Source organism: Oreochromis niloticus, linkage group LG18 (genome assembly GCF_001858045.2).
Source record: "Oreochromis niloticus isolate F11D_XX linkage group LG18, O_niloticus_UMD_NMBU, whole genome shotgun sequence".
Taxonomy (NCBI): domain Eukaryota; kingdom Metazoa; phylum Chordata; class Actinopteri; order Cichliformes; family Cichlidae; genus Oreochromis; species Oreochromis niloticus.
Window position 1 is genome coordinate 27,123,296 of NC_031982.2, and position 26,384 is coordinate 27,149,679.

The window sequence follows — 26,384 nt, forward strand, 5'->3', positions numbered from 1 at the left end:
TTTGAGTTGAACAATTTTGCTATTGCCAGCTTAGGATTTTGAAACTGGATACGCCAAAACAACCAGTGGTTCAGTCTGAAATTAAGTCCATGCTCATTGGTTAGCAACTTGTAAATAAAATGTTATTAGCCAATGAGCATTTCCTGGAAAATCATAATTTCTGACTTCTTGACCAGAACTTAGTAAATTTAATGTTTTATGAAATATAACTAGTGACTGAGCTCACAAATGATCAGGAAAATGTTGATGTTAAAAAGGACTGGAAGGCCGTTAACCTTACAATTCTATATAAACCAAAGTCCTTTTACAGGCATAAGTTCCCACTGCCTGCTGACCTTCAGAAAGAATTAAGGCTTGAGGGGCCTCACACCCTTAAACTATGCCCATCCTTTACACCATGATTGAACTCTAGTCAAAATATATTGGTGGAGGGCCAATCAAATGTCATGGGTAGAACAGCCAACCCATGTCCCCCCTCTACATATGTCCATGATAAGATATAAGGTCAGTTGCCTCCTTAAAAATACATTATTACAGATCAAGCATCATGAAGCCTGCAGTGCAGCAGGTTGACGCAGTAAATGTGAGGTGTCTAATAAGCAGAAAGGGAACATGTGTTAGCAGTATGATCCTTCCTTTAATGTTCATTAGCAACTTGTGACAAACCAAGCAGCCTTAAATTTAATTACCATCTTACCACAGGGAATGCACACTGTGTGACTGTTTAACATCTTTATTTTCATATCAGTCAAAAAAAAAAAAAAAAAAAAAAAAGTACAAAAATTAAATATGAATGACTTCAAGGAAACCCTCTCAGAGCAGCACCAGCTTCTCATTGAGAGCAATCTGTGCTTGGGTGAGGTTGGACAGGTAGGTCACCATCAACAGGTCCTGCAACAACGAAAGAGAGCATTTAGATTCACACTAAACTAAAGTTAAAGATTATAACAGCATAACAAGGAAACAAGATTAAAGGATGACAAGTTTGGAAAGATAATGCCCAGATTAATGAAGCAGAAATACTTCCATCTTCTAAAGCTTCTAATCCTGAGTAAAACAGTATGATGTAAGTAGAGCCCAGAGACCATAAATAACCATAAAAACAGGAGGAGAGTTTAATTAAATGCCAAAAACAACTCAGAGCTCACCTAAAGCCTCTTATATAAGAGATATGACAATTCAGTTTACTCTTTTTATAGCCAATATGTTTATACATGGAGAGAAATTAAGTACATTATTACCACAACAATAAAATTTTCAGTCACAACAGGTCGGCACAACGGGTAGCTCTGCATGTTCGTTTTGGCAGTTTATTGCCAGATGCCCTTCCTGACGCTAGATTTGTGTCTCTACCACAATAATAAAAATGACAATACAAATCATTATTACAATTAACTACAGTGTTTTCCCATATATCGACTTTGTCTGCTACTTAAATACTTGAACACGCTATTGAGGTATATTTAATGTTTGACTTTGGCATACTGTTCTTGCATTTTTCCCCAGCTGAGAGATCAACACCATCTGCAATCAGTGAATCCTAGCGCTGTGCGATATGACCAAAATCTCATATCCCGATATAAGAATTCTATCGTCCCGATAACGATATAAATCACAAAAATGTAACATTTTCTGTAAATTATGTGAATCTCGGGCATCTCGACTTGCGGGAAGTGTTTCCAGCTGCGCGTCATGTAGCTGGAGTCGAGTATTTTCACAGATGCATGAAACTATACATTTTTAGACATAAGTTGTAACGGCCGCCGTTTTCTTTGTGAGTATTTATTACACGGCGTGCTGCGGGGAAAAGCCTGTTCTAACGTTTGAGGCTAAGGTTTATTTTTTTAGCACCTGGCAGCTTCTCATCCGTAAATAATCTGCTCTTTCACGTGATTGAGTTTATTTTGAAAAGTCTCAACAGGATCTTGAGCTTTATTGTGAAGGGTTTATGTGGAACAAACAAGTGGACACGCGATGGTGTTACCGTCGTTGTTGCTAACCGCAACACATAAAAACAAGCGCTTGTCCGTCTGTAGTGTGGTTATATTAAATATAAGAGAGAGAGAGAAATTTAGAAATTAATATAGCCACTACAGTGACCATCAAAACGATGAAAAAATATTGCCGTAAACAGTTTATTTTGCGACACCACGAAACAAACGATAGCGTAAAATGAAACGATAGACGTTTTTATATCGTCATCCGATATATATCGTTATATCGAACAACCCTAGTGAATCCCCTCACTCTTAACTTTTCTAGTTCAGTTGCTGTTAACCAGCCCGGCATGGCTCTTCTCTCCTCATCTTTTCCCTACCAACTATCTTGGTCATAAGTTGTTTTTTGTGATGACATCCCTTGTGCTGTGAAGGTATAGCTGCTAGCCCGGGGGGGGGGGGTCAGGTTAACCAAACAATATACCAGGCTCATCAAGAACAAGGACGCCTTTTGCCAGCTATGAAGTTCATGGTGAATCAACAGGATGAGACCCTCACCTGAGAAGCAGTGGGTATTTATTTAGCACTCATGACTTATTTAGGGATGAGAAACTTGTAAATGGTCTCCTTGATCTTTAGCATTAAAAAAGGTATGGGTGGACAAAGCAGCAGGGAGTTTAGGTCAACAGTAAAGGGTGTTTCTGACTGTAAAGTCAGACTTTCATGGGCCACCACCAGTCTGCTTCCACTGCGGGAAGTTTGTGGGTGGAGATGGGGCAAAGACAGCCCCAAAACGCTGCAGACTCATCTGCCTTGGAAGCTACAGGCAAGTAATAGGGAGCTGAAGCAGCGAGGCAGCTGTTATGCAATACCAAACGTGCACAGATTGTTTTATGTCCTCTGGATTGATCTGTCTGGACAAAGACTGTAAGACAAGCGAATGAGCTTGAGCTTTTAATGGGGGTAAAAGCATAATAATGTAAAGGAACATGATGCACTTAATTTTAAAACATGTGCGTGTCCACCAATATATTTGCTTTTACACATGAGGGCAGATAGTATTGATCAGCTCCAGTGTCTATTAAACTAGTCTCTACTGCTATTTTTTAAGTGCCATTTGGTTTCTGTTTCGATCAAATAGCAAAGCAAAAAAGCAGTTGTCACTGATATAGGAACTTAAACACGAGCACTTACATTGATGTTGGAATTGAGCATGTTCTCAAAGTCCTCAGGTGAGATGGTGGGCACTTTGTTTACCAGATCCATCAGGAAGCGGCCCACGCTGTTGTCTGCTGTCACCTTGCCAGACTGAAACAGAACAACATGAACTTCATAGCCATCATCAGCGCAAAACTTAATTACTGCTTAAATGTTCCCAGGTGACTAATATTAAGTTAAATTGGCAGGGATTTAATTAGAAAAGAAAAAAAAAAAACCCAGGGGACAAGTTTGTCTTGATACTCACCAGCACATCCTCAATGTATGCCAGCACTGTGGTCAACATGTCCTGTACCCTGGCTGCAGCACCACCAACCTGAGACAGGTCAGAGGTCAGCCCCTTGGTACGACTGGGGGTCAAACGTGTTCGCTGTAGCAGGTCCACTAAAGAACAAATAGAGAGTATAATATAAAGACTTCTTTCCTTACATATGCACCCAAGCGAGTTGTTTGAGACACTGGGATTTAATTATTTGGCATTTCACAGATACTTAGTCACGAAGCATTTGTTTTCAAACAGTCGCCTTCATTTATTCTTTGTATTCTTACCGCCTATCCTCTCAGTGTCATAGTACACATACTTGACAGTCAGTGGGGTGAACATCACACCAACTGTCTTTCCTGGCACACCCATCTGCGCACTGTGTAGGAGACACACAAACACATTCAGAGAAGCACTTTCAGGCTGTAGATGATCACATAAACACAGGCGCTGACAGAAAGATCAGCCAACCTGACGTAGGCGCGGATGTTCATTTTGCCACTCTGCAGTGCCGTGTCCACGGTCAGGTGAATGGGATTAGAGGCCTCACGGCTGTAGTACTCGTGGATGAGCACTGAATGTTCTGTGATATCAAAGCCTGTGGCATACCTGTATGAAAAGATGAACATGTGCTAAAGAATACGGTTTATTCCACTTTTAACAAACTTTAAATTGTTAATATGACCGACTGACGCACCATCCGATGATGACCTCTGTGGGTGAAACCCTCTTGTGAAGCTCATACATGTTCTTGGCAAACTCCATGTCCACAGCAACCTGTGGTCAAAAACAATGCATTTAAGCACAGCCATGTACACTTTCTTTTCTTTTTCAGTTGCTAGTCTCTTAAACATTTCTACAGAATCATCTTTCACTTGTGAAAGAGTTCAGTGATAATTACATAATACATGTATTAGTCATAGTTACCCTGTAAGATATTTTGTAATTCACTGTCTCACAAAGCAGGATTAAACATAGTAGGTGGTAAGAGATAAACATTAAGAGTTTTTTTTTCCCTTTTAATGGGGTGGGGGTTAGAAATGCTGAATGCCTTTTGATTAAACTCAAACAATTAACAACCCCTTGTTACTGATAAAGGAACAATCGTTCTGGAGGAGTCAACACACATCAGGTAAAAACATGCCATGATCAGATCAAGGTTGATCACTCAGAAGAACTCTGAATTGATTTTGATTTTCAGTGCTCCCTCCCACAAGTCTTGCAACTGCATTTCTGAGGGGGGTGGGGGGGTTGTTTCTATTGTTTACTCAGCTAGCCAAAAGTAGTGCTTTGCAAAATCATTACAAATATCAAAATGAAGTAACTGCTACAGTGGCACAGATGACACCCACAAAAGAACTCAGAGTATAACTATTATAAAAGAGTATTACTGTAGAGCAGTCCATCTGGATTACAGGGTTTTTCTTGTTTTGGCAACCATCAAAGAAAGGACTTTTTCATAAATGCAGTTTTCTTTACCAAATAACAAAAATTTAAAAAAAGAACAGGCAAATGTACAAACTTCTACCCAGTAAGGTAACACAGACTCTTTGCCTTAAGTAAACGGGGATGCATAAGGCTTACATAGTCACCCCTCATAAGCCCATTGTGAGTCTGGAAAAAAACCCTAGAAACTAACATGATTTAGCCCCCACCCCATACCTGATAGCACACCACCACCTATAGTTTTCTGAGGGGGGTTGTTTCTATTGTTTACTCAGCTACTCAAAAGTATTGCTTTGCAAAACTATTACAAATATCTAAATGAAGTATCGCTACAGTGACCCAGATCATATCCAGAAAAGAATTTCTTGTAACAGAAATTCTTGTACTTTCTTGTACTTTATTAATCCCTAAGGAAATTATGGAGCCATGTAGCCTCAGCAGCCATTTAGAAAAACTACCAGGAATTTATTCAGCCTGGTGTTTAGCAGCCATATCGAAATTAAAACGTTAATGGACATTTAAAAACCCAGATTCATCTAATTAAAAACACAAAAGCACAAACACACACAAAAGTTTGATAAATTTTAGTTATCTTTTGCTTTGTTGATGCTCCTAAGATTTTAATTCATGACTCTTTGAGTTTCGGATATCTCTAACTGAATAATGCGTTATTCTTTAGATTATTTGCTGAATGTCGGTTTCGTCTCTTGTGCCCCTTTGTTTATTACTCGATGGCCGATGTGGAATGGCTACTGTATTATTGGCCCTTTCCACTTGGCTTTAACATCAACAACAGATAAAATTATGTTAGCTGCAAATAAAGTGTTTAGTGACATACCTCATCTTCAGACTCATTGTGAGGGACAGAGAAGCAGTTGGTCACCTCGATAGAGTGCTTGTCAATAGTACCTGAAAAAAGCAAATGTTTCAGTTCTTACATTATATTGTTGTAGCGACGAGCAGCTTCATTGTAAGTTAGAAAACGAGGATTTTCCATTAAATCGAGACAGTAACAAGCGCTAACATCAGCGATAAGAACAGCGATCTTTTCCTGTTGCTAAGCATCAAATGAGTGCAAACCCCACCAAAATGGAAAAAATCCAGGTGATTTGCTAAATTTTTAACTATATGAACAATTGAGTGGGCGGCCAGCTGTTACGAGTGATGCCGCTAGCTAACTAACAGTAGCTACTGCTAGCCAGCTGCTGAACTGAACCAGCATGTGTTAGCAGCTAAGCTAAAAGCAGCTAACTATGCGGCAACTGGTTTCGTGCGAAGTCGGTCCAAGCGGCGCAGGACAAACATATTGTCTTTTTACTTACCCAAAAGGGTTCCAATCACACGACTCGCTCCCTCATTTCTTCGCTCGTAAGAGTCGCAGATAGAAGCGAGAACGACGGGATGAATTTTCACAACTGGCCCGAAAACCGACATCTTGGAAAAGGAGGGCAGACTACTGATCACACTGCCTGAAGAGACCGACTGATTACCGGCTTCATGGACACATATACCGCCACCTGGAGGCTGGCGGATAAATAGCGGTTAGTGAGAATAATGCTAATTATGATCAAGTCATTGATATCATTGTGATACAATGTTGTATGACTGTATCTTCCTCTATAAGCGGAATTTTTTAATTAGTGAATTATTTTAACAGGGAGTCTGATATAATAATAGTAATAATAATGTTATTATGCAAAAGCCATAAAAAGGATTGCATCAGAATCAGACCATATTTAAAATGACATATACAATGAGCTTTATTACATCCAATCTATATGTTTATGTTTCTGCATTTTTGCATTGTTACTGCATCACAAAGGCCTTTAATTTCCCCATCAGTGAACTCTGCAGATGCGGAGGGTCTGACCGAGAGGAGGGAGAGGACTGTCCCTTCTGTTGTGGAAATGAGAAGCGTCTGAGGCAAGCAGGCAAACAAGCAGGCAGGCTTGATAGGGGCTGGGCTGATGACAGCATCCTCTACCGCTCCACACCTGACCGACTCCATCAGATACACAGATGATGGAGCTCTCCGCGCTGCCGGGTTATTATCCTGTTGCCTCCATTTCGCACATCCACTGCCAGACACACGTTCTGAAAAAGCCTTATCGTTAATCAGAGTACTTGAACTGTTTTTTTTCGGGTTTGTTTGGGTGTGTGTGTGTGTCTTTAGCTTGGGCTGCCCGCTTTTTATTTTTTGTGAATACTGAGCGGTCGGATCGAGGTGGTCTTTGTTTTCCAGGAAAAGCGAACAAGAGTGGACTGATTATGCTGCGTCGCTCGTAAATACCAGAAATGGGTGTAATTGAACCAAGGTTGCGAATCCTGGCTCGTTCTTGGACCCGATTTTCGCCGTTCTTATGGCAAAACATCTGCCCAATCCGGGTCTTACACATCTACAAGTTGGTGCACTGAGCAGGTAGGATTTTACTCGTTTATCTTTGGTCTGTGTGACATTAAACCAAACCGTAGCTGAGCTGTTTGGTTTCTGTAGCCCTCTTGCCGGCTCACAGACACTCTTTAACACAGGCTATTTCTGATCCATCCATCAGGCGTAGTGCGTCATCTTGACTGTCACCATCAGTCTCCTCTGGCGTCCAATCCGCCAGTTGTCCAAATGGACGCACATCATCCAAGGCTATAGAGGACTAGGACTCCATTTTACTGAGTAAATATTTCACCACGTCTCGTTATCCATGTATATATTTAACTCAGCTTCTTATATAGGACTTATGTAAGACTATTTCAACAGGCCTGCTGTATAAATCCAGCAAATTTAAAATAGCACTAAGTGCACTTATACAACACACACGTCTGGGCCACACACACACTCCTAGCCGGAGGCTTTTTATGAAACATACAGACCAATTAAAGTGGCTCTGATATGCATATGCCATGTCGTGCACCAGGATTAGGGGGTCTTTCGGAGAACTAATTTATTCTCCCATTGTGTCTGATTTCCAAGGACTTTCAAAGTTATCCATATTCAGTCTGAAAATAAGGACTTATTCCTTTATTTTATTATTAAAAGACTTCAAATGAGACTTTGATAATAGTAATAAAAGCACAAAAAAGAATACACATTTATTTATAGGTTTTTTAGAATTTATTATAGCAACATCAGAGTTCAAGCACTCCTGCAAGGAGGTCCTGTTTCTTTAAAGAAATCATTTGACAGTGAATTATTGTGACAGTAAAACAGATAATCAATTCCATTGTTTCATTTGATCAGATCATTGTGTTCTTCTGCTTTATTCCAGGCTTCAGACAAGCAAACAAATGGTTCAGTCAATAGGTACTGGACAGACTCTGCCTTAGGGAGGATATCAATAACACATTAATACTCTTTGCACGCTTACATACACACACACACACACACACACACACACACACACACACACACGCACACACAGACGTAGACCATGGCTCTGGAGAACTCCATCTTCCCCTCCCGTCCGGACTCGCTCTCGCTCCCTGTGGAGGAGAAGGTGGAGAGTGAAGAAGTGGAGGTGGCCACGGAGGTCACAGCCTCCACGGGAGTCTTCAACGTATCGGAGGAGCTGGGCCATGTCGTCACCACAGAGACGACTTCTTCCCTTCCGAACTCGGCTCCGGTCAAAAGATCGTTTCAGTCCAAGCTGGCTGAGCGGGAAGCCAATGCTAATCAGCACAGGAAGAAGACACAGGGGACGGAGAAGGAGAGGGGACGGTTCGGGTGGGGTGAGTGACTCTCAATATGACATCTTGTACTTGATCCCCCTTCTGTTTGGAACAGTGCACTCACTATGTTGTTTAAATGTTATGGCTGCTTTCTGGACCTCAGTTCAACCAGACTGAAACGCATCACTATTTATCTCTTTGTTTCTGATAAAAATCTCCAGAGATTTAGAGATATTGACTTACTCCGGAGTCTGGATGAACATTTTCTCCATTCAGCCCTGCACCCTCTTCTCCTCCCCATCTGTCTCGCAGTAGTAGTAGTGAATCTTTTCTAATTTAGACCATACTGCAGAGCTTCACCCCTCAGCAATTTTGACAGTCTTGCTCATTAAGCTCTGCTCTGTTTGCTCCAATCTTTGCCGTACATCTTCATACAATAAAAAGAAAGAAAGCCTAACTAGGGAACTAGGGAAATGTGCAGTTTATATGACCCTTTGGTGTTTTAACTCCAACTTGTGATCAAGAATTGATGTCATCATTGCAAAGGACAAAAGTCCTACAAAGCAGAGCCAGACCTTTTTCGCAGAAAAGGCAGATTTTGTTTTACCTTAAAATAAGTCTCCATAGCTTGAGTAGCATGCACTATGATTGATATTCATTGATTAAAGCGTATGTGATAGCGGTTTAGTGTCATAATTTCAGTTCTGGCTGGGTGCATCCACAGTAAAAAGCCTATAAAACAAAACAAAACACAGATGAAGTCCAGTGTTATAGCTTTTCTTCTCCAAGCGTTTGATGATGTTGTCCCGTCGCACTTCATCTGCTCCGTTTTATTCACCTGTCATTTTTCATTCATGTTTTCCCTTCTTCACCAGTCTGACTTTCCTTTGAGCCACGCTGCATCTCCCTCAGTAGTTTTGTCCCTTGCTACCTCCCTGTGTTTATGCTCACGTCTCTCGAAGTGCCTTCATCCAATTCTCATTGTCTGACTGTAGTCAGAGTTGTAGCTTTAAAACCAAAACATTTCAGAAAGGGAGCCTCATGCATGTTTTTGAAAGTGTTTAATGGAACAATAAAGAGCTGTCTTCAACACTGTAAAGGATCAAAAGGCGATGACACTTTTCCTCCCATTTGTTAGCCTCACATATTTCTAATCAGGCCTCTTCTCTTCTGTCTCTCTGCCCTTCCACCAGCCCGCACTCGCCGTAAGAGACAGCGCTACGTGGAGAAGAACGGTCGATGCAATGTGCAGCATGGTAACATGCGGGAGACTTACCGATACCTGACGGACATCTTCACCACTCTGGTGGACCTCAACTGGCGTTGCTCGCTCTTCGTCTTTGTCATGGCCTACGCTGTCACATGGCTCTTCTTCGGAGCTATCTGGTATCTCATCGCCTACTGCAGGTAAGTTTTAAGATAAAGTCATGTGCACTAATGTATTTGGATCTATTGCAGTGTGGGAAATCACCATTTGATCTCCTGCTGAATTTGTAAGTGTGCTACCTTGCAAAGAAATGAACAGTCTTTGATTTTTACAGTAGGTTAATTTTAATGGTGAGAGATAGAAAACCCTAACCCATCAATGAAAATTTCAGAAAAGAACTTATCACATAAAAGTTATAAATTGATTTGCATGATTTGCACTGAGTGAAATAAGCATTTAATTAGACATGACATTCAGTGGAGAAACTCTTGTTGACAAACACAGCGGTAAGATGTTTCTTATAGTTGGTCACCAGGTAGTCACTCATCTCTGGAGGGATTTTGTCCTACTGCCCTTTACAGAAACTCTCTAAATCATTTCGCCTTGTTGGCTGCTGCTTGACAACTCCAAGCTTCAACTGCCTTCAGAGATTTTCTATAGTTTGAAATTAGGAAACTGGCTTGGCCACTCCATGATCTTAATGTGCTTCTGCAGACACTAACTTGTTGCCTCTGTGGCATGTTTTGCGTCATTATCATGCAGGAAAACTCATCCATGACACATCTTCAGTGTTCTGGCTGAGGGAAGGAGGTTCTTGTCCGAGATTTTATATTACATAGCACCGTCCATTTGCCCCTTAATGCAGTGAAGTCATCCTGTACCCTTAGGAGAAAAACAGCCCCAAAGCATAATGTTTCCACCTCCATGCCTGACTGTGGGGATGGTGCTCTTATGGTCATACTTAGCATTTTTCTTTCTCCAAACATGACAGGTCGGGTTGATGACAAACTGCTTAATGTTAGTATCATCTGACTACAGCAATTTCTCCCAAGATTTCTCTCAATAATTTAGATATTCACTGGCAAACTTAAGATGGGCTTGTGCATGTGTGTTCTTGAGCAGGGGGACCTCGTGGACTCTGTGTCGTAGTGTTACCAGTGGTGCTTTTGGTCACTGTGCTCTGAACTGCCTTCATTAAGCTCCCTCCATGTAGTTTTGTGTTGATGCACCACCTTTCATCCTCACTCCATGAGGCAAGATTGGTCTGATTGATAATTTTATATTTCTTTCATTTCTGAATATTCACACCAACAGTTTCCACCTTCTCACCAAGCTTCTGGCTAATGGTCTTGTAGTCCATACCAGACGTTATGCAGATCTACAATTTTGTCCCTGACGTCCTTTAGCAGCCTCTTTGTCTTGTGGTGGAGAGGTCTGAATGGGAGAAATTGATTCTGTAGACAGATGTGCTTTATACACATAATGAGTTGACATCAGGAGTATCTGTAATTGATTGATTGATTGCAATCTGTGTTCTACATGGGCACAGAGCCAATCTGTGGGGGCCACAATTCTGGTTAGTTGTAGAGGATCAAATACTTATTTTACTCATTGACATGCAAATCACTTTATAACTTTTGTTTTTTGTTTGTTTGTTTTTTAGTTGTTATTCTGTCTCAATTACAATGAAATTACCATAAAGACTAGAAACTGTTCATTTCTTTGTAAGTGAACAAACTTACAAATTCAGATGATCATTTCCCACAGATTAAGTCCTGATCCATAGGATCCTATTCTGAATCTAAGTGATACCAGGAATATGGGACCTAATTTAAAGTTTATCTGTTCATATGGTAGCAACACATTATGACCCAAAACAGGATTTTCCCTTATCTGTGTGCTTTTTTGCTGACAACAAATCCTCACATTAAAGTTTCTTGTGTTGGGAAATAGTCTTTTCATATCTAGAGTTAGAAAAAAAGACAATATTCCTGGCAGACAATCTCAGTTGGACAGAAATGAAAACAACAGTGTATGTATGTAGCGAAAGAGTTGTTTTTGAGTTACTTGAAAAGACATATAATTTCAAAGAACATCTCTTCCTACTTTTGTCACCTCTGCAAACTCCTCAATCAGCAGCCCTTTGATGTAGAAATAAGTTTGGAGCATTCAGAGTTTCATACAGATGTTATTAACCACAGTGGACATTGTGTTGCAGCAATGTTGTCAATTTGCATTAAAAAAACAAAAATACATGTATTTCTGTTCTCTGGCTGTGATGTAGTGGTTTGCTTAACATTCACTTTGAAACAGAGGTTAATAGAATTTTAATCAAAGCCATTCGGAGCTCTTTTAGACCTGTAATTATCAGAAAATTGCAGAGAAAGCATAAACATGGATTTATGTTTGCAATTAATTTGAATTCAAGCCTATGTAATAACTCCAAAAATGCAGAATTTAACTTTTTAAACAGAATTTTGCTCATAAACTTGGTGCTTTTCTTTAACGAGTGCAAAAATTGAAGCGATGTACTGTATAAGATGTACTGTGCTAATCAGGGAGCTTCAGCGGGGATGGCAGGGAAATTTATTTTAGCTCTTTTCTTGTTTGACAGCTTAGTGCTAAACTAAGCTGACTGCCTTCTCGGTGCGGCATCATATTTAGCAGACAGCTTTGAGAACATTATTGATCTTTTCAGCATATTTCCCCCAAAGTCCAACCATTCTTTAAGTGAGCATTAGATTTTTACACGTCTACCGTAAAGGCCAAAATGAAGCTACTTTCTCAGCCAAAAAAGCAGATGACAAAGCAGTATTAATATTACAGCGTATTTCATCATGATGTGCTACCTCTTCATGAGCTGTGACTGCTGGATCTCTGTTCTAATTAACTAACGTATTCATCTCATAAAAATTGTGACCCTTTTTTATATCAATTGCAGGCCATTCAGTTTTGTGCCAGAAAGCTGTCAGTGTTGCTGCAATCCCTTTGTCACCAGCACAGGTCAATAAAAGTCATAGATTATATAAATGACCTAACACCACTTTCGCTAATTAGCGCTCCCTCTCTGGCTGGAGCTGTGTTAATCGGGGACATTAGTGTGTGTAGTGTGTGTTAGGACAGAAATTCTGCAGACTCTTAGTGGCACAGGATTGAAAAAAAACTCCAAAGATGCTGAGAGCAAGTTGCGCGTGATGATATATGATGAAAGTGGCGGGTTTCTGCAGCCTCGGCAAGAAGTGACAGCATAAATGTTGGCTTAAGCACCATGTTTAAATCTGATGAACAGGATTGCTTCTATTCATTACAGGAATTAGCTGCAAGGTGGTGGAAAATTTAAATGGAGAGATGAGTCGTCATCTATATATTTCTGCACCTCCAGTCTAAAAATATAAATCTTCTCGCTCTCAGTCTATTTTTCCCTCTTGACACCCACTTTGTCACCTCCCGCCTTCCCTTTCTCACACATTCTGCTTCTCCTCTTCCCAAGGGGTGATCTCGACCATCTGGAGGATGAGACGTGGACGCCGTGCGTGAACAATGTCAATGGCTTCATCTCGGCTTTCCTCTTCTCCATTGAGACCGAGACCACGATTGGCTATGGTCACCGTGTCATCACCGACCAGTGTCCGGTGGGCACAATGCTGCTGCTGCTGCAGGCTATACTGGGATCGATGGTTAACGCCTTCATGGTGAGCAGCTTGACTGGCAGAAAACAGAGATGGGGAAATATTTAGAAATCCATCCATCCTTCTCTCCATTTCGTACCCCTTACCTGGGTTCAGTTCGCAGTCTAAGCAGACTTCTCTCACCCCAGTCACTTCTTGTAGCTCATCCAGGGGGAAAGTGAGTCGTTCCCGAGCCAGCTGATCCTTGCAGGATGACTGAAACGCACAAACCCCACCGCCATGATAACGTGGCAATTCAAAGATACACGGATGATATGATTATTCAGACTTTCAGACATTCACTTTCTGATAAATTTTGTTACATTTGTTGGTTCTTTTTTGCCCCATTGTGTTTCTATTTGAGCATTTCCCCCCTCCATTCTGTGTCGCCCTGCCTCTGTCTTCATGTCCTGTCTTTCAGTTGCTCCTTCTTTTACTCTAAAGGTAAAAGTGTCTCAGTTTCTTCTGTTTAAGATCGACTCCAGCTTTCCTGTGATCCTGAATCGGATAAGTGGTAAAGAATGGGATGGATGGATGCCCTTTAGACTTTGTGTTTTTGTAACAATACAAGTTTCCTTTTCAATATTTAAACCAGGCGCATGTCCTGCATTTGGCACCTCTCTTTTTATCTCCTATTAAACATGAGTTTAAATTCACGCAGTGCCAAAGTGAATATTCTCAGTAATTTTGGGATATAAGAATCTTAAATAGATGTTTTCATATTTAGAATGAATACTGCTGACATCTGTGATGATTTGTTATCTGATTATGTATTAATGACGATGTAGACATGAGTGTAACATATGTAGCAAACGGGATTGTCAGATGTGTTTTAGCAAAGCAGGAAATCAGATTAGAGAAACAAACAGAAATGAAGAATGAAAAACAGGCTTCTGAACTTCTGAGTCAGTGTTCAAATTCAGCTAACTCCTTTTGTGCCTGCAATTTCTGTTTGACCCGAGTCTGTTTGCTTAAAAGGAAGCTTCCTGTCAGCTCAGCTGAATCAAATAAAATAATGATACGCTGTTTTTGTTAGCTTAGAGAGGAGATTGAATGAAATACGGTGGAGCCATAATGACGCAAATTATATGCAGATGGTATTCTTCCTAAAAAAAGAATATTTACACAGAAAATGCTGATGAAGCTCAATTTTTTTTTGCACAGTGTAAGCACTCTTTTGATGAGGATGAATTCACGCTCCGACATCCAGGCTGAATCATGTTTATGCATGTTTGGGAGCTGGAAACGTTCCAAATTAACAACTGATGTACAGTTAGCGTGGGCTGTTTTACTATGCATATAAAAACAGTTGAGTCTGGGGTTAACTCAAGTGTCACTAATCTTTTTAAACAAGAAAAAATGGCAATAGCAAGCTCTTCTGAAAAATGATCAAGGTTAGTTTGTATTCAGCGGCCACAATAAATGTGTTCCAGATGTGCAGACTACACCGGAATTATTCAGCTCTTTAGCTGATGTGTTTGTTATAAACACCAAGACATATTGTTCCTTTCATAATAATCCTCTGCTTTTCTACTTTGTGCAAGGCTCCCTGTGGCTTTGACTTTTTAGCAGGGCCCACGTTTCACATTGTTCCTTCCTCTCTGTCCAGGTGGGCTGCATGTTTGTAAAGATCTCGCAGCCTAACAAACGAGCCGAGACGCTGGTGTTCTCCAAACACGCTGTTATCTCGCCGAGAGACGACAAGCTCTGCCTGATGTTCAGGGTGGGAGACCTTCGAAGTTCCCACATTGTGGGGGCCAACATCAGGGCCAAACTCATCAAGTCTAAGCAGACTCAGGAGGGTGAGACAGTTAATAATGAATCTTTCTTTTTCTTCCTTTGGTGACAAAAACTGTAATAACTACATCTATTGAAAAATCAAATGGCCCAGTATATAACAACAATAATAATAATAATAACATACTTGGCCATATGAACCACTCATTCTGAGATCTCTTAAGAACATTGTGTCTTTCTAGTATTCTGTCATTTTACACCTGAGCTTCCAGGTACGACCTCTCTCCTCATCTCCACTTTATTGGCTCTTCCAGGTGAGTTCATCCCTCTGGATCAGACAGACATCAGCGTGGGCTTTGAGACGGGCGATGATCGTCTCTTCCTGGTCTCACCATTGGTGATTTCCCATGAGATTGACGCACGTTCACCCTTCTGGGACATGTCGCACGCCCAGCTAGAGAAGGAAGACTTTGAGATTGTGGTCATCCTAGAAGGAATGGTGGAGGCCACTGGTGAGAACACCAAATTAAGAAACATCCGCGAGTTTAAATCTATTAATTTAACCCCTAAAAAAAGCATGTTTTATTTGTTGTCCTTGATTTTAAAATGAAGAGACTCCACCTGTGGGTAGAAACCTTGCAAGCTTTTTAAATCACCCTTAAAACTAACCACAGCACTGAGCGCTATTTTGGGGATTGCGCTCATACATTATTTTGCCCCTTTTATTAAATCTAGCCCCAGGTCCTATAATAATCAGCAAGTAAATAGTAAAAAAACAAATCATCAGATTTAGTAGATTAGATTAAATTAAAACACTGAACATAAAAAATAAGGAGAAACTCATTTCCATGTATGCACAAGAAATGACAATGTGGGTGATGAAAAAAACCTAGAAGTCACGGTCTAGCAGTCTGCATTCTGACGATACCCCATCAGAAAGCAAACTGTTTAAAACTGGAGACTCGTCTACCCTTGGGCAAATCACAGAGCCCTGCTGTGCTTACTCACTCTTGATAAATCATCAGTAAAAGTGGAACTTTTATGCTATATATTTCCAGCGCCATATTTTTATTTTTAGCCTCTGCCAGAGTGGCTTTGCGTGATTCACAGATTCCATCCATCTTCTTCCGCTTATTTAATTCATTGTCGTGAAGTGGATCCCAGTAGTTGCTGGGATTTACAATCACCAATTAATTTAACCCCATCAATGTCTTTGAACTGTGGGAGGAAGCTGGAGTTCCCAGAGAGAATCCACACATACACAAGGAAACTGTACAACATACAACCCTCCTTTAGCTAATTTCTTCTATTTGGCTGCCCCTTGGAAACAGATGGGAGGGGATTCCTACCCACTCACCCAGCCATCAATCCATCCAGCCAGCCAGCCACCCACCGACCGACCAATCCATCCATCCAGTAAAATAAAAAAACTATTTTGGACACTACTGGGACTTTATGTCATCACAATATTAGAACCGAGTCTGCTAGATGAATAACTACAGACTACTACTACTACCACCGCATTTTTGTCACAAATATAGAATACATTGAGCAATTTGTCTTAAATGAATAAATGCAAATATTTAGTGGCAGTTCCTGCCTTGACTTGCTGCCGTCTTTCCTCTCGTCCTACTACGTTTTTAGCAAAAAACAGACAATGCATGATGGGATAGGTAACAAAATACTCATACTCAATACGTAGCTGCTACACACTAAGTATTAAGTGAATACAGGCAGAGTCTATATTAATCCCTCCTCCTTGATGTCATACAGAGTTAAGAGAGTCAAGAGTTTTAAAGAAAGTGTACGGAGCAGTCTGAACTTTTGGCTCATAGGGATGACTTGTAAAAATCCTTTAACAGTATACTAGAAAAGAAATAAGGAAAAGCAAAACTTGAAAAATCATAAAAATATATATTTTCACCATACCATACCATATTAATTTATAAAGCACTTCTAAAAAACAACAGTGATGAAAAAAGTGCTAAACAATAGCACCAAATATAAAAGACAAACCAAGGCCACACGGTAGATGATATAGAGACACAAAAGAGTTGTGGAAGTTAAACAATATAGGAGTATATTAAAGTATGTTTTTACTTTCTCCTGCTAGTCTTAAGTGCATCTGGATTTATAGGATATTCATTCCCAAAGTAATTTGCATGAGCTGGGACGTTCCAAATAATATATGCTTGTTTGCAGAGTTTAGCACGCGCTGTTTTTAGGATTGCTTTAACTGAAGCATTGTGTTAAATCTACAAAATCAAATATTTTAATATGTCTGATATAATATAATGTCTGATAGGAACAAGCACCCTGGAAGGCTGTGTTTATCTTTTCTCCCTTATCCCTCTCTTATATCATCTTACGTCAGATTCATTCTGAGAGGATGATATACTCTACTAGTTTCCTCACAGTTTAGCAAAAACTCAGTGTATCGGAGCTATTCAGGATGTGTATCTGTGAGGTAAAGGTGGCCTCTCTGCCTACACCAAATATTGATTCCCTTAGTCAGAGCGCTGTGTTACAAAGACGTAGCTGACGGTCATAACTCTGCTGCAGAGAACATCCTTACAACGACAGCTTGCCGGTGAAATTGTTTGTGACTAAATGGGTAAATGAATTATGTTTGTGTAAGAGTTTTTGGTGTGGTGCTTTTACTCTTCTGCTTTGCCATAGCCAGGCACAGTGAATCCAGTTAATGTCAAATCATTTATCACACAGACCAGAACAAAGCCGTGAGGGGAAATGTGTATTATGAATCTCTATAGTCATCCATTTGTTTGTGCATGCAGGGATGACATGCCAGGCGAGGAGCTCGTATCTTGCAGAGGAGGTGTTGTGGGGTCACAGGTTCAGCCCAATGATGTCGCTGGCAGAGGGCTTCTTTGACGTCGACTATGGAGCCTTTCACCACACATTTGAGGTAATGTCTCTTGAAGAAGATGTGATGAGGGCAAGCTAATAAAGCACAGCATGATTTGTTGCACACGAATATTTCATCCGTCCAGCCTATCACAGGTGTCATTGGATTCGGAAAACATCATAAGGTGAAGGAAAGAGAACATTAGTGTTCAGAAAACCTGCTTCACTTTGAGTAAGACACTTCAAAATGTCACAGTGGATGACTGTCATTAGGATGGGCTACACTCATTTGGCTTCATCTCGATGTTTTCTTCTTGTTTTGTTATATGCAGGCTCTATATGTGGACAAGCATGTGAAAGTTACCACTTAAATCCTAAGGCTAGAAATAATTTAAAATAAATGGTGAAGTTAAATCTTTGTATTTTCTCTTTCCTCTTAAGAGATGTTCCACTTTATTCCTTTATTAAAGCTTTCTGCATATCTGAAGTAAAAATAATTAACAATAAGCATCCGCACCAATGGAATGAGTCTGACTTATTGCCAGCTATATGGACCAAGCTCTTGCAACGGTTGTGTGAGGATGGAATGGCTTGTAGGGGTTGTTGGGCAAACTCCCCTGCAACCTCAGGTATCCTCGAGATGTTAAAGAGTCCAGGTCCAGTGATGAAAACCGCATTGCTCCTCCTGTATCTGAGGTTCAACTGACGGACAGACTCTCCTTTTGAGCACCCTGGCATAGACTTTCCCTGGGAGGCTGAGGAATGTGATTCTACTATAGTTGGAGCACACCCTCCAGTCCCCGGTCATATTCATCATAGAGGCATGTCAACCAAGACAGCCCTACAACATCCAGAGCCTTCAGGAACTCTTGGCTAACCTCATCCACCCCAGGGGCTCTGCCATCAAGGAGTTTTTTTAACTGCCTCAGTGATGGACCAATCATCCTCCTTGTCCCCAGGCTCTGCTCCCTCTACGGAAGACGCATCAGTGGGGTTAAGAAGGTCCTCGAAGTATTCCTTCCACCACCTGATAATATCTTCAGCTGAAGTCAGCAGCGCTCCACCCACACTATTCACGGTGCAGGTAGAGCACCACTTTCGCCTCCTGAGTTGCCTGACGGTTTGCTAGAAACTCTTTGAGGCAGTCCAAAAGTCTTTTTCCATGGCCTCTCCAAACTCCTCCCACACCCAAGTTTTTGCTTTGGCCACTGCCTGAGCTGCGATCTATTTGGCCTATAGGTACTTACTAGCTGCCTCCGAAGGCCCATAGGCTAACCAAGCCTGATAGGACTCCTTCTTTAACATGATCCATTTGGATCATATCCCAAGTCAGGCCTGTTCCCAACCTGAAGGCGTAGGGAACAAACCCTCTCATACACCAGGAAAAACCCCAACGTACAAGCAGCAAGCCTAGGGGATACTAAGATACCTACTCTAACCTGCCACCTCTCGCCACGGGCAACTCCAGTCTGAGACAGAGTCTAGCCCCTCACCAGAACTGATTCCAGAGCCCAAGCGGTGCGTTGAGGTGAGTCGACTATATCTAGCCGGTACCGCTCAACCTGAGAACTAGCCCAGGCTCCTCCCCCACCAGAGAGGTGATGTTCCATGTCCCAATCACTTGTCTCTGTAGCCAGGGATCGGTCTCCAGGATCTCTGACCCTATGGCGCCTCCAGCAGGGCGTGGACCTACAGGAGGGTAGGTATATGTCCCTTTTTTCAAATGCCCCGTGGGCTAATTCCTGGCCATCAGGTAAAAGGTGAAGATGAGTAAAGGAACCTTCCTGAAATGAACATTAGAAACGCCATCTTGAGAACTCCTGTTGGGATAAAGTAATGAAATGAACTAAAAATGAACAAAGGAAGGAAATGAACGGTACAGCTTGAGAGTAAAATAGCTACACAAATGTAAGGCTTCACTGTTAGTCCCTCAGAGTTTAAGAAAAAAGACAATTTTCTATCATTCATCATCTGAACTAAGCAACAATTCTTCTAGAAGCACCAAGATTATTGAGATAGAAAAAATTAGATCTACTCTTTGTCTGTTATCCCTATTCCTGTCTCCACCTACACGTGTAACTGGCAGCTGAATTCTCACATTCTCTTGGGGTTGTTGAAAAGCATGCTGGGATGTGTAGGAACTCTGACTAAAGTATTTATTTCATGTTTATTTTTGTAGAGATGTGGACTGTACATTACATGGACATGTGCTACATATGTGGGCATTTGTAGCCTAATGCAATGAGTCTTTAAAAATATAAACAGAAATATTAACTGAAGTGAGGAGACAAACACAGAAAATATGGTGAAGTTTGATTCATGTTCAAGTTTGCAGGTTTTTTTCTGAATAAAGGAACTTTTGGCTCTATGGAAAGATGTTTTTGCCAAAGCAAAATCACACAGATTGTCATAAGATTATAAGTTTTTAACTAGTTTTGTGATTTTGGATGAAATTTACTCAAAATAACAGACAATTTGTAAATCAAATGGTTTAAAATAGCCTGAGAAAACAGATGTCTTTAAAATAATATAATGCAGTCAGAGTTGTAGAAGTGGATGAGGCAGATTACACTAAAAAGATTAGGAACTCGCATTTAAGCTGGCAGAACTGTCAGGCTGTACTTAGACACAGTAACACTTTGAGCTAAATCCTAAGGTCTTCATGCTAATATGCCCAAAGTGACATGTTGATTTCTAGCATATTAACATGTTACTGACTGGCAGTAGACACAATGCACAGCTGAGTCTGATAGCAATGTCTTTAGTTTTGCAGATATGTGATTATGGAAAAGTAGATGGTGGTTTATGGTTGTGGTGGCGCTGACAGAGGGAAAATTGTAAGGATCCATTAAAGTAATTTGATATGAAGACAGTGAGACAATGATGAGGCGTGAGAGATGGGTTCATGGTGGGGGTGGGATTAGATCAGCTCGGCTCTGAGGCCCTTCTTGTTTGCAGTGGTGATGGACAGGCTGACAGATGAGTTCATGCCAGAGTCTCTATTCTGTTCACAGAAGAAGTTGTTATATGTGGGGAGCCAGGCAGAAAGGTGAAGATGCAAGACATAGAGGTAATGAAGGTAGATGAATTTAAATGCCTATGCAATAACTATGCAAAGCAATGGACAAAGCACAAGAAAGGTGAGGAAGAGAGTGCAGGCAGGGTGGAGTGGAATACGTGAAAGGAGAGGTTTTTATAAGATGGTAGTGAGACCTGCTATACTGTATGGTTTGGAGACAGTGGGACTGACAAAAAGACAGGAGGGCGAGGTGGAGGTGGCAGAGTTGAAGATGATAAGAGTTTCACTGGGAGTGACCAGGACGGCCAGGATTAGAAATAAGAACATGAGAGGGACAGTTCAGGCTGAGCATTTTAGGAACAAAATAAGAGATACAAGGTTGAGATGGGATATAGTGGACAAAGGAATTTGAAAATACTCCTGACAGGCAGGAGGAAAAGAGGAAGACCACACGGAAGATTCATGGATGTGGTGAATAAGGACAGATGAGGATATTAGGGATAAGGTGACCCCTAAAGAGAGCAATCGAAAGAAGAAAATAATTTTGTAATGGTTTTTATTTTGGTTAGTTATAGTTTTTCAAAAATAAAAGTACTAAATGTTATTATGATGAAATCAGAATGTCAGACCAGCCAGTAGACATTGTCTTCTCAAGCCATTGCACTAAAACAAGTCCTGCAGTACTTGCTCTTGCCATTTTACCAAATTTGTCTGTAATTCAGTTACATAGTGATCATTGGATAATAAATACATTTTTAAAGTGTGCTTTCATACTGCAATGAAAAAATATCTGTCTATTTTTTTTTTACCATTTTGCTATTTTGTATGCTGTTTGTTTTGTTAACTTTCCTTTTAATTATTTTATAAATTGAGTTAAGTTTTGTACGTCCTGTTATTGGCTTTTCTAAAGCACTTTGCTATTTGTGTCTATGTAAAAGTTGAATATAAATAAATGTTGCCTGCTTGCTTGGTGGCATCCATTTCCAAACAAAATGTATGACAAATGTTAAAAGCATAGTTAGATCAAAATAGAAACTTCAGAAACATAGGACACTGTTTGGGTGGTTGAAGGTGAGCGCTATCAGGTGGAAGTTGCTTGAAATTCTCTGCTGCTGCTTCTTTGATGTGTGAAATCAAAATACAGATGCTGTAAAGCAGCGTCTGGTGCTTTGATGTTCTTAAAGCCTATGGAAGATGAATGCACATGCTCTTATATAGCACTTTTCTACTGTACTTGAGCACTCAAAGCACTTTATATAAGATGTCTCATTTTTAGCCATTCACACAAGCACTTTTTTCTACATATAAGGGCCACCCCAAAAGCTAGTATACTAGAATGGAAAATACTGAAATGGAACTACGTGTCAATTCTAACTTGTCGAATACATGATGGCAATTACAAAGTCAAGTCAAATCAATTTATATAGAACATGTTAACACAATAGAAGTTAATCAACATGCTGCAGAGTAAACAATCGAGGCATCATTAAACCATTATAATAAATTAAAAATAAATCAAGCTAATGATCTGATGATATACTGTCACCTGAATCTAAACTGAAGCTGAAAAGGTCAGCAAGGACAGGTGGGTTTGAGTTAGATAGAAAACGATTACAGTTTATGTTGCACTTTTGGGTTCAAGCTCCCTAGGTCCACATTTGGGATGGTAGAGCCGGTCATCTGCTAATCAGAAGGTTGGTGGATCATCAATTCCTGGTTGCTCCAGTCTGCATGCCAAGTATCTTTGGGCAAGATACTAACCCCAAGTTGCTCTCTGACGCATCAATCGGAGTATGAACGTGTTTGAAAAAGCATACCAAACAGTGCTTGTGTGAATGGGTAAATAAGGCAATTTGTGTAAAGTGCTTTGAGTGGTCAGATAGAGTAGAAAAGTGCAATAAAAGAACCAGTCCATTCATTTTGGACTACACAAAACTTAACAGAGAAATTCTCATCTTACTTTTCTGCTTCCTCAAGGTGGACACGCCATCCTGCTCAGCACGAGAGCTGTCATTAGCTGCAGCCAGACTTGACGCTCATCTCTACTGGTCCATTTCCAGCAGGCTGGATGAAGAGCCCACTCTGGCCAACCAGGCGGCCAAGCAGCCAGACAGCGGCTCGGCCAACAGCAAAGGAGGGGAGCCGACCTTCATCGTCGGGGAGATGACTGACATCCAGGAGCAATCAGGACTGGGCGAGCTGAATGGCAGCGTTGCCACCGACCAATCAGAATCCGAGGCCTAGAACAGAGAATGTTTACAAAGACCTTCAGTATATCGCCACTACCACGCCACAGTTTCCAGACCTTTACTTTCAGGCAACAAGTAGTTTCATTAGGCTCACTTCTGCAGTATACTCCATATCTTATGTTACCATCTGAAAGAGTTTATTTCTTGAAACTTTTGTCTTTTCTTTGTGCGTTCGTCTTTGTTAAAAGTGTACTGTATGTGTGCTATCTCCTTTCGATTTGTTGTGTTAGCTCCAATCACCCTTGCCTATATCTACATTTAAATGACAATACTATGCTTTAGGTGGGGTCAACAGCAGGATATCCTGTGGACCGAAACAGAAACGTAATATGTCCTGCTGGGTAAAAGGATGGCTTTATGTGCAGAGTTAACTATATAGATTGTACACATTTAAATAGGTACAGTGCATAGATGCTTTATTTTCACATGCACTAACATCGACATGGTAGTAGCCTCACATTTCGTTAGATGCAAGGATTGTTCTGAGATTTAATGCACATCCATCAGGTGTTAACAGGGTGGGAAATTAACACCAGCACACAGCCGCTGGTACATCTGTCTGTTTGGCAACAAACCATCGTGTGGTGCTAGAAAAATGTCTGAACACCTATTTGACCTGACAAAAGTGTAAAAGCATCTGTGAACATCGCAGCTGGCTTCCTGCCCAGAGATTAAGCACTATTTTCTCTTCAGGGGACACAAAATGTTAATGTTTGTTAAAACTACTGATAGAAATTTGCTGCACTCGACACATTACGGTGAGTAGGGTATGTAAAACCTTTAACGTAGAGACAGGTTAACACTCAAGCGTATTCGTGGCTTCGTTTCACATGCAGTGTGTGTACAACGAGGGTAAATGTATCTTTTGTCCCCTGCCAAGTAGAAACTTATAAAGCACAACAGTGTCCTGCTCAATTCAGCCCAAACTCCTGCTTCTGCTGCTGTGTATATATGTGGTCATTTTTACTTGATGTTTTTAATATTTAAGATGAAACATCAATTAGAATGAATAAACTGCAGTATATTCCAGAGGATCTGCATCTGTTTATGTGTTGTTCTGACGAGGTACGACATGAAATATGCAACATGAGCATTCACAAGTTTTCATGTTTGATAAGAAAACTGGTATTCAGTCCTGAAAATTTGTTTAATCCTTTTTACTATTAAATCATGTAGTCTAACGATAATAGGCTGAAAAAATCTTCTCAATTATGGTAAATACCGTTCAAGGTTCCTATACTTTGCTTTTTAATGCCAGCATATACATCAGCAAATTTCAGTGGTGCAAATGGTACTTTCTACCCTCATACACTTCCCTTAAAATGAATTATACACAAAACATACCCCATTTGATAAAATATGATGAACTGTTAAAGTATTAGCTCTATAGGCATTTTATTAGGTACACCTTGCTAGTCCCAGGTTGAAACCCTTTCATCCATTGACATGACAGCATGACCCAGTTGCTGCAGATACGCCGACTGAACATCCACAATGTGTCCCAAAGGTGCTCTACTGGATTGAGATCTGGCGACTGCGAACCTGTCGTGTTCACAAAACCAGTTTGAGCTTTGTAAGATGCTGCGTTTTCCTGCTCGAATAGCCTTTAGAGGTTGGATACACTGTGGTCATAAAGGAACAGACATGCTCAGCAAAAACAGTCAGGTAGGCCGTGGCATTTGCTCCCCTACACCATTACACCACCAGAAGCCTGAACTGTGACACAAGGCAGGATCAATCCATGCTTTCATGTTCTTTACACCAAATTCTGACCCTACCATCTGAATGTCACAGCAGAAACTCCTCCGACCAGGCAACATTTTTCCAGTCTTCTGTTATCCAATTTTATTTTGGTGATCCGGTGTCAACTGAAGCCTCAGTTACCTGTTCTAAGCTGACAGGACATTTACTGTTGCTTTCTTAAGCAGTCTTTCTATTCTCCTCCAACCTCTCGCATCAACGAGACATTTTAACCCAGAGAACTGCAGCCAACTGGATATTTTCTCTTTCCTGACCTTTCTCTGTAAACCCTAGAGATAGTTGTGTGGGAAAATACCAGTAGATCAGCAGTTTTTGAAACACTCGGAACAGCCTGTCTGACACTAACAACCATGCCATGTTAAAAGTCATTTAAAGCACCTTTCTTCCCCATTCTGATGCTCAGTTTGAACTTCAGCAGGCCATTTTGACGAGGTCTACATGTCTAAATGCACTAAGTTGCTGCCATGTGATTGGCTGTCTAGTACCCAATTACCTAAAGAAATCAAAGATTAAAAAACCTAATTTAATTACACCTAAAAGTTGGTCTTCTGGATCCTTGTCAGATTTTTTTTTTGTTATTTTGGGAGTGAGAGAACCACAATAGGTAGGGTGCAGTTGTAATAGCATTTACTTTGGGTGGAAATTACAGAATAAGTCAAAATACAATACTATCAAGACGCATTCTCCATGATAACAATGGTTTCACAATACGGTAAGTCTGTAATGCTCAGTACATTAGCACACAATCACCGTAGGACATCTGTGTTCATGAAGAAGAAAAACGTGTCTGAGAAGCCAAAAAAGAGCATTATGTATTTAATAACTGTACTATCGTGTTAGTGTGAGTTATTCTTTAACTTTAATTAACAGTTATCCCTGATTTTCTTTTCCATCCATTGTCCACCATCTCTCCCTTTTTAAGGCTGTTTTGCGTCTTCTCTGCAAATAAGTTAACTTCAGTTTACCATCCGTCACCACTCGGGGTCAGAGAGTCGTGACTCTGGTCAAACAGGTAGGGAATACATTTAGAGTTCCTGTATGTGAAACAGCTGAGCTTTTATTTTTAAATTTTTATGAGTATGACTAAAAGGCAGTCAATGTTGGCCTGCTTTTAACCTTTTCTATTAAAACCAAACATAAAAAATGGCCTGAAATCATCTGAATCTATAAACATCATGTCCCTGACTAAAACGTTTAGAGACATACAGACCCTGTGACCAAATTAAAAAATAAAATTGCGGGTAATTTAGATAGTTAATTTAGATAATGCCTTAAAATAATCCCCTGAATAAGTGCTCAGATTGCATTCAAGCAGTACGACCTACTTCTAAAAAAAACCTAATTTTTGTTCTCGT

General features: G+C 40.5%; 2 protein-coding genes across 2 annotated transcripts; one reads left to right on the forward strand and one right to left on the reverse strand.

The window, feature by feature from the left end:
• Window positions 1-36: 36 nt before the first annotated feature.
• On the reverse strand, window positions 37-6,331 carry eif3f (eukaryotic translation initiation factor 3, subunit F). The gene is made up of 8 exons (XM_003447454.5): window positions 6,186-6,331; window positions 5,702-5,772; window positions 4,115-4,194; window positions 3,889-4,026; window positions 3,705-3,796; window positions 3,403-3,539; window positions 3,132-3,245; window positions 37-891 (listed from the first exon to the last, which is right to left on the reverse strand). The coding sequence occupies exons 1-8, from the start codon at window positions 6,295-6,297 to the stop codon at window positions 814-816; spliced, it is 822 nt and encodes a 273-aa protein (XP_003447502.1). The 5' UTR covers window positions 6,298-6,331; the 3' UTR covers window positions 37-813.
• Window positions 6,266-24,300, forward strand: kcnj9 (potassium inwardly rectifying channel subfamily J member 9). Its single transcript, XM_003447493.5, has 10 exons — window positions 6,266-6,404; window positions 6,706-7,282; window positions 7,416-7,531; window positions 8,124-8,583; window positions 9,717-9,930; window positions 13,221-13,422; window positions 15,008-15,200; window positions 15,450-15,647; window positions 17,931-18,061; window positions 22,997-24,300. Exons 4-10 carry the CDS (start codon window positions 8,286-8,288, stop codon window positions 23,261-23,263), a joined length of 1,503 nt encoding a protein of 500 aa, XP_003447541.1. The 5' UTR covers window positions 6,266-6,404; window positions 6,706-7,282; window positions 7,416-7,531; window positions 8,124-8,285; the 3' UTR covers window positions 23,264-24,300.
• The last annotated feature ends 2,084 nt before the right edge of the window (window positions 24,301-26,384 follow it).

Excerpts from the sequence above, each read along its gene's own strand:
- eif3f (XM_003447454.5), bottom strand. The coding sequence starts at position 6,297 with ATGTCGGTTTTCGGGCCAGTTGTGAAAATTCATCCCGTCGTTCTCGCT. Across the intron at positions 5,773-6,185 it reads TGTGATTGGAACCCTTTTGG|GTACTATTGACAAGCACTCT; the intron begins GTAAGTAAAAAG and ends TGCTTTTTTCAG. Across the intron at positions 3,246-3,402 it reads CATACATTGAGGATGTGCTG|TCTGGCAAGGTGACAGCAGA; the intron begins GTGAGTATCAAG and ends GTTCTGTTTCAG.
- kcnj9 (XM_003447493.5), top strand. The coding sequence starts at position 8,286 with ATGGCTCTGGAGAACTCCATCTTCCCCTCCCGTCCGGACTCGCTCTCG. Across the intron at positions 15,201-15,449 it reads GTCTAAGCAGACTCAGGAGG|GTGAGTTCATCCCTCTGGAT; the intron begins GTGAGACAGTTA and ends TGGCTCTTCCAG. Across the intron at positions 15,648-17,930 it reads AGGAATGGTGGAGGCCACTG|GGATGACATGCCAGGCGAGG; the intron begins GTGAGAACACCA and ends TTGTGCATGCAG.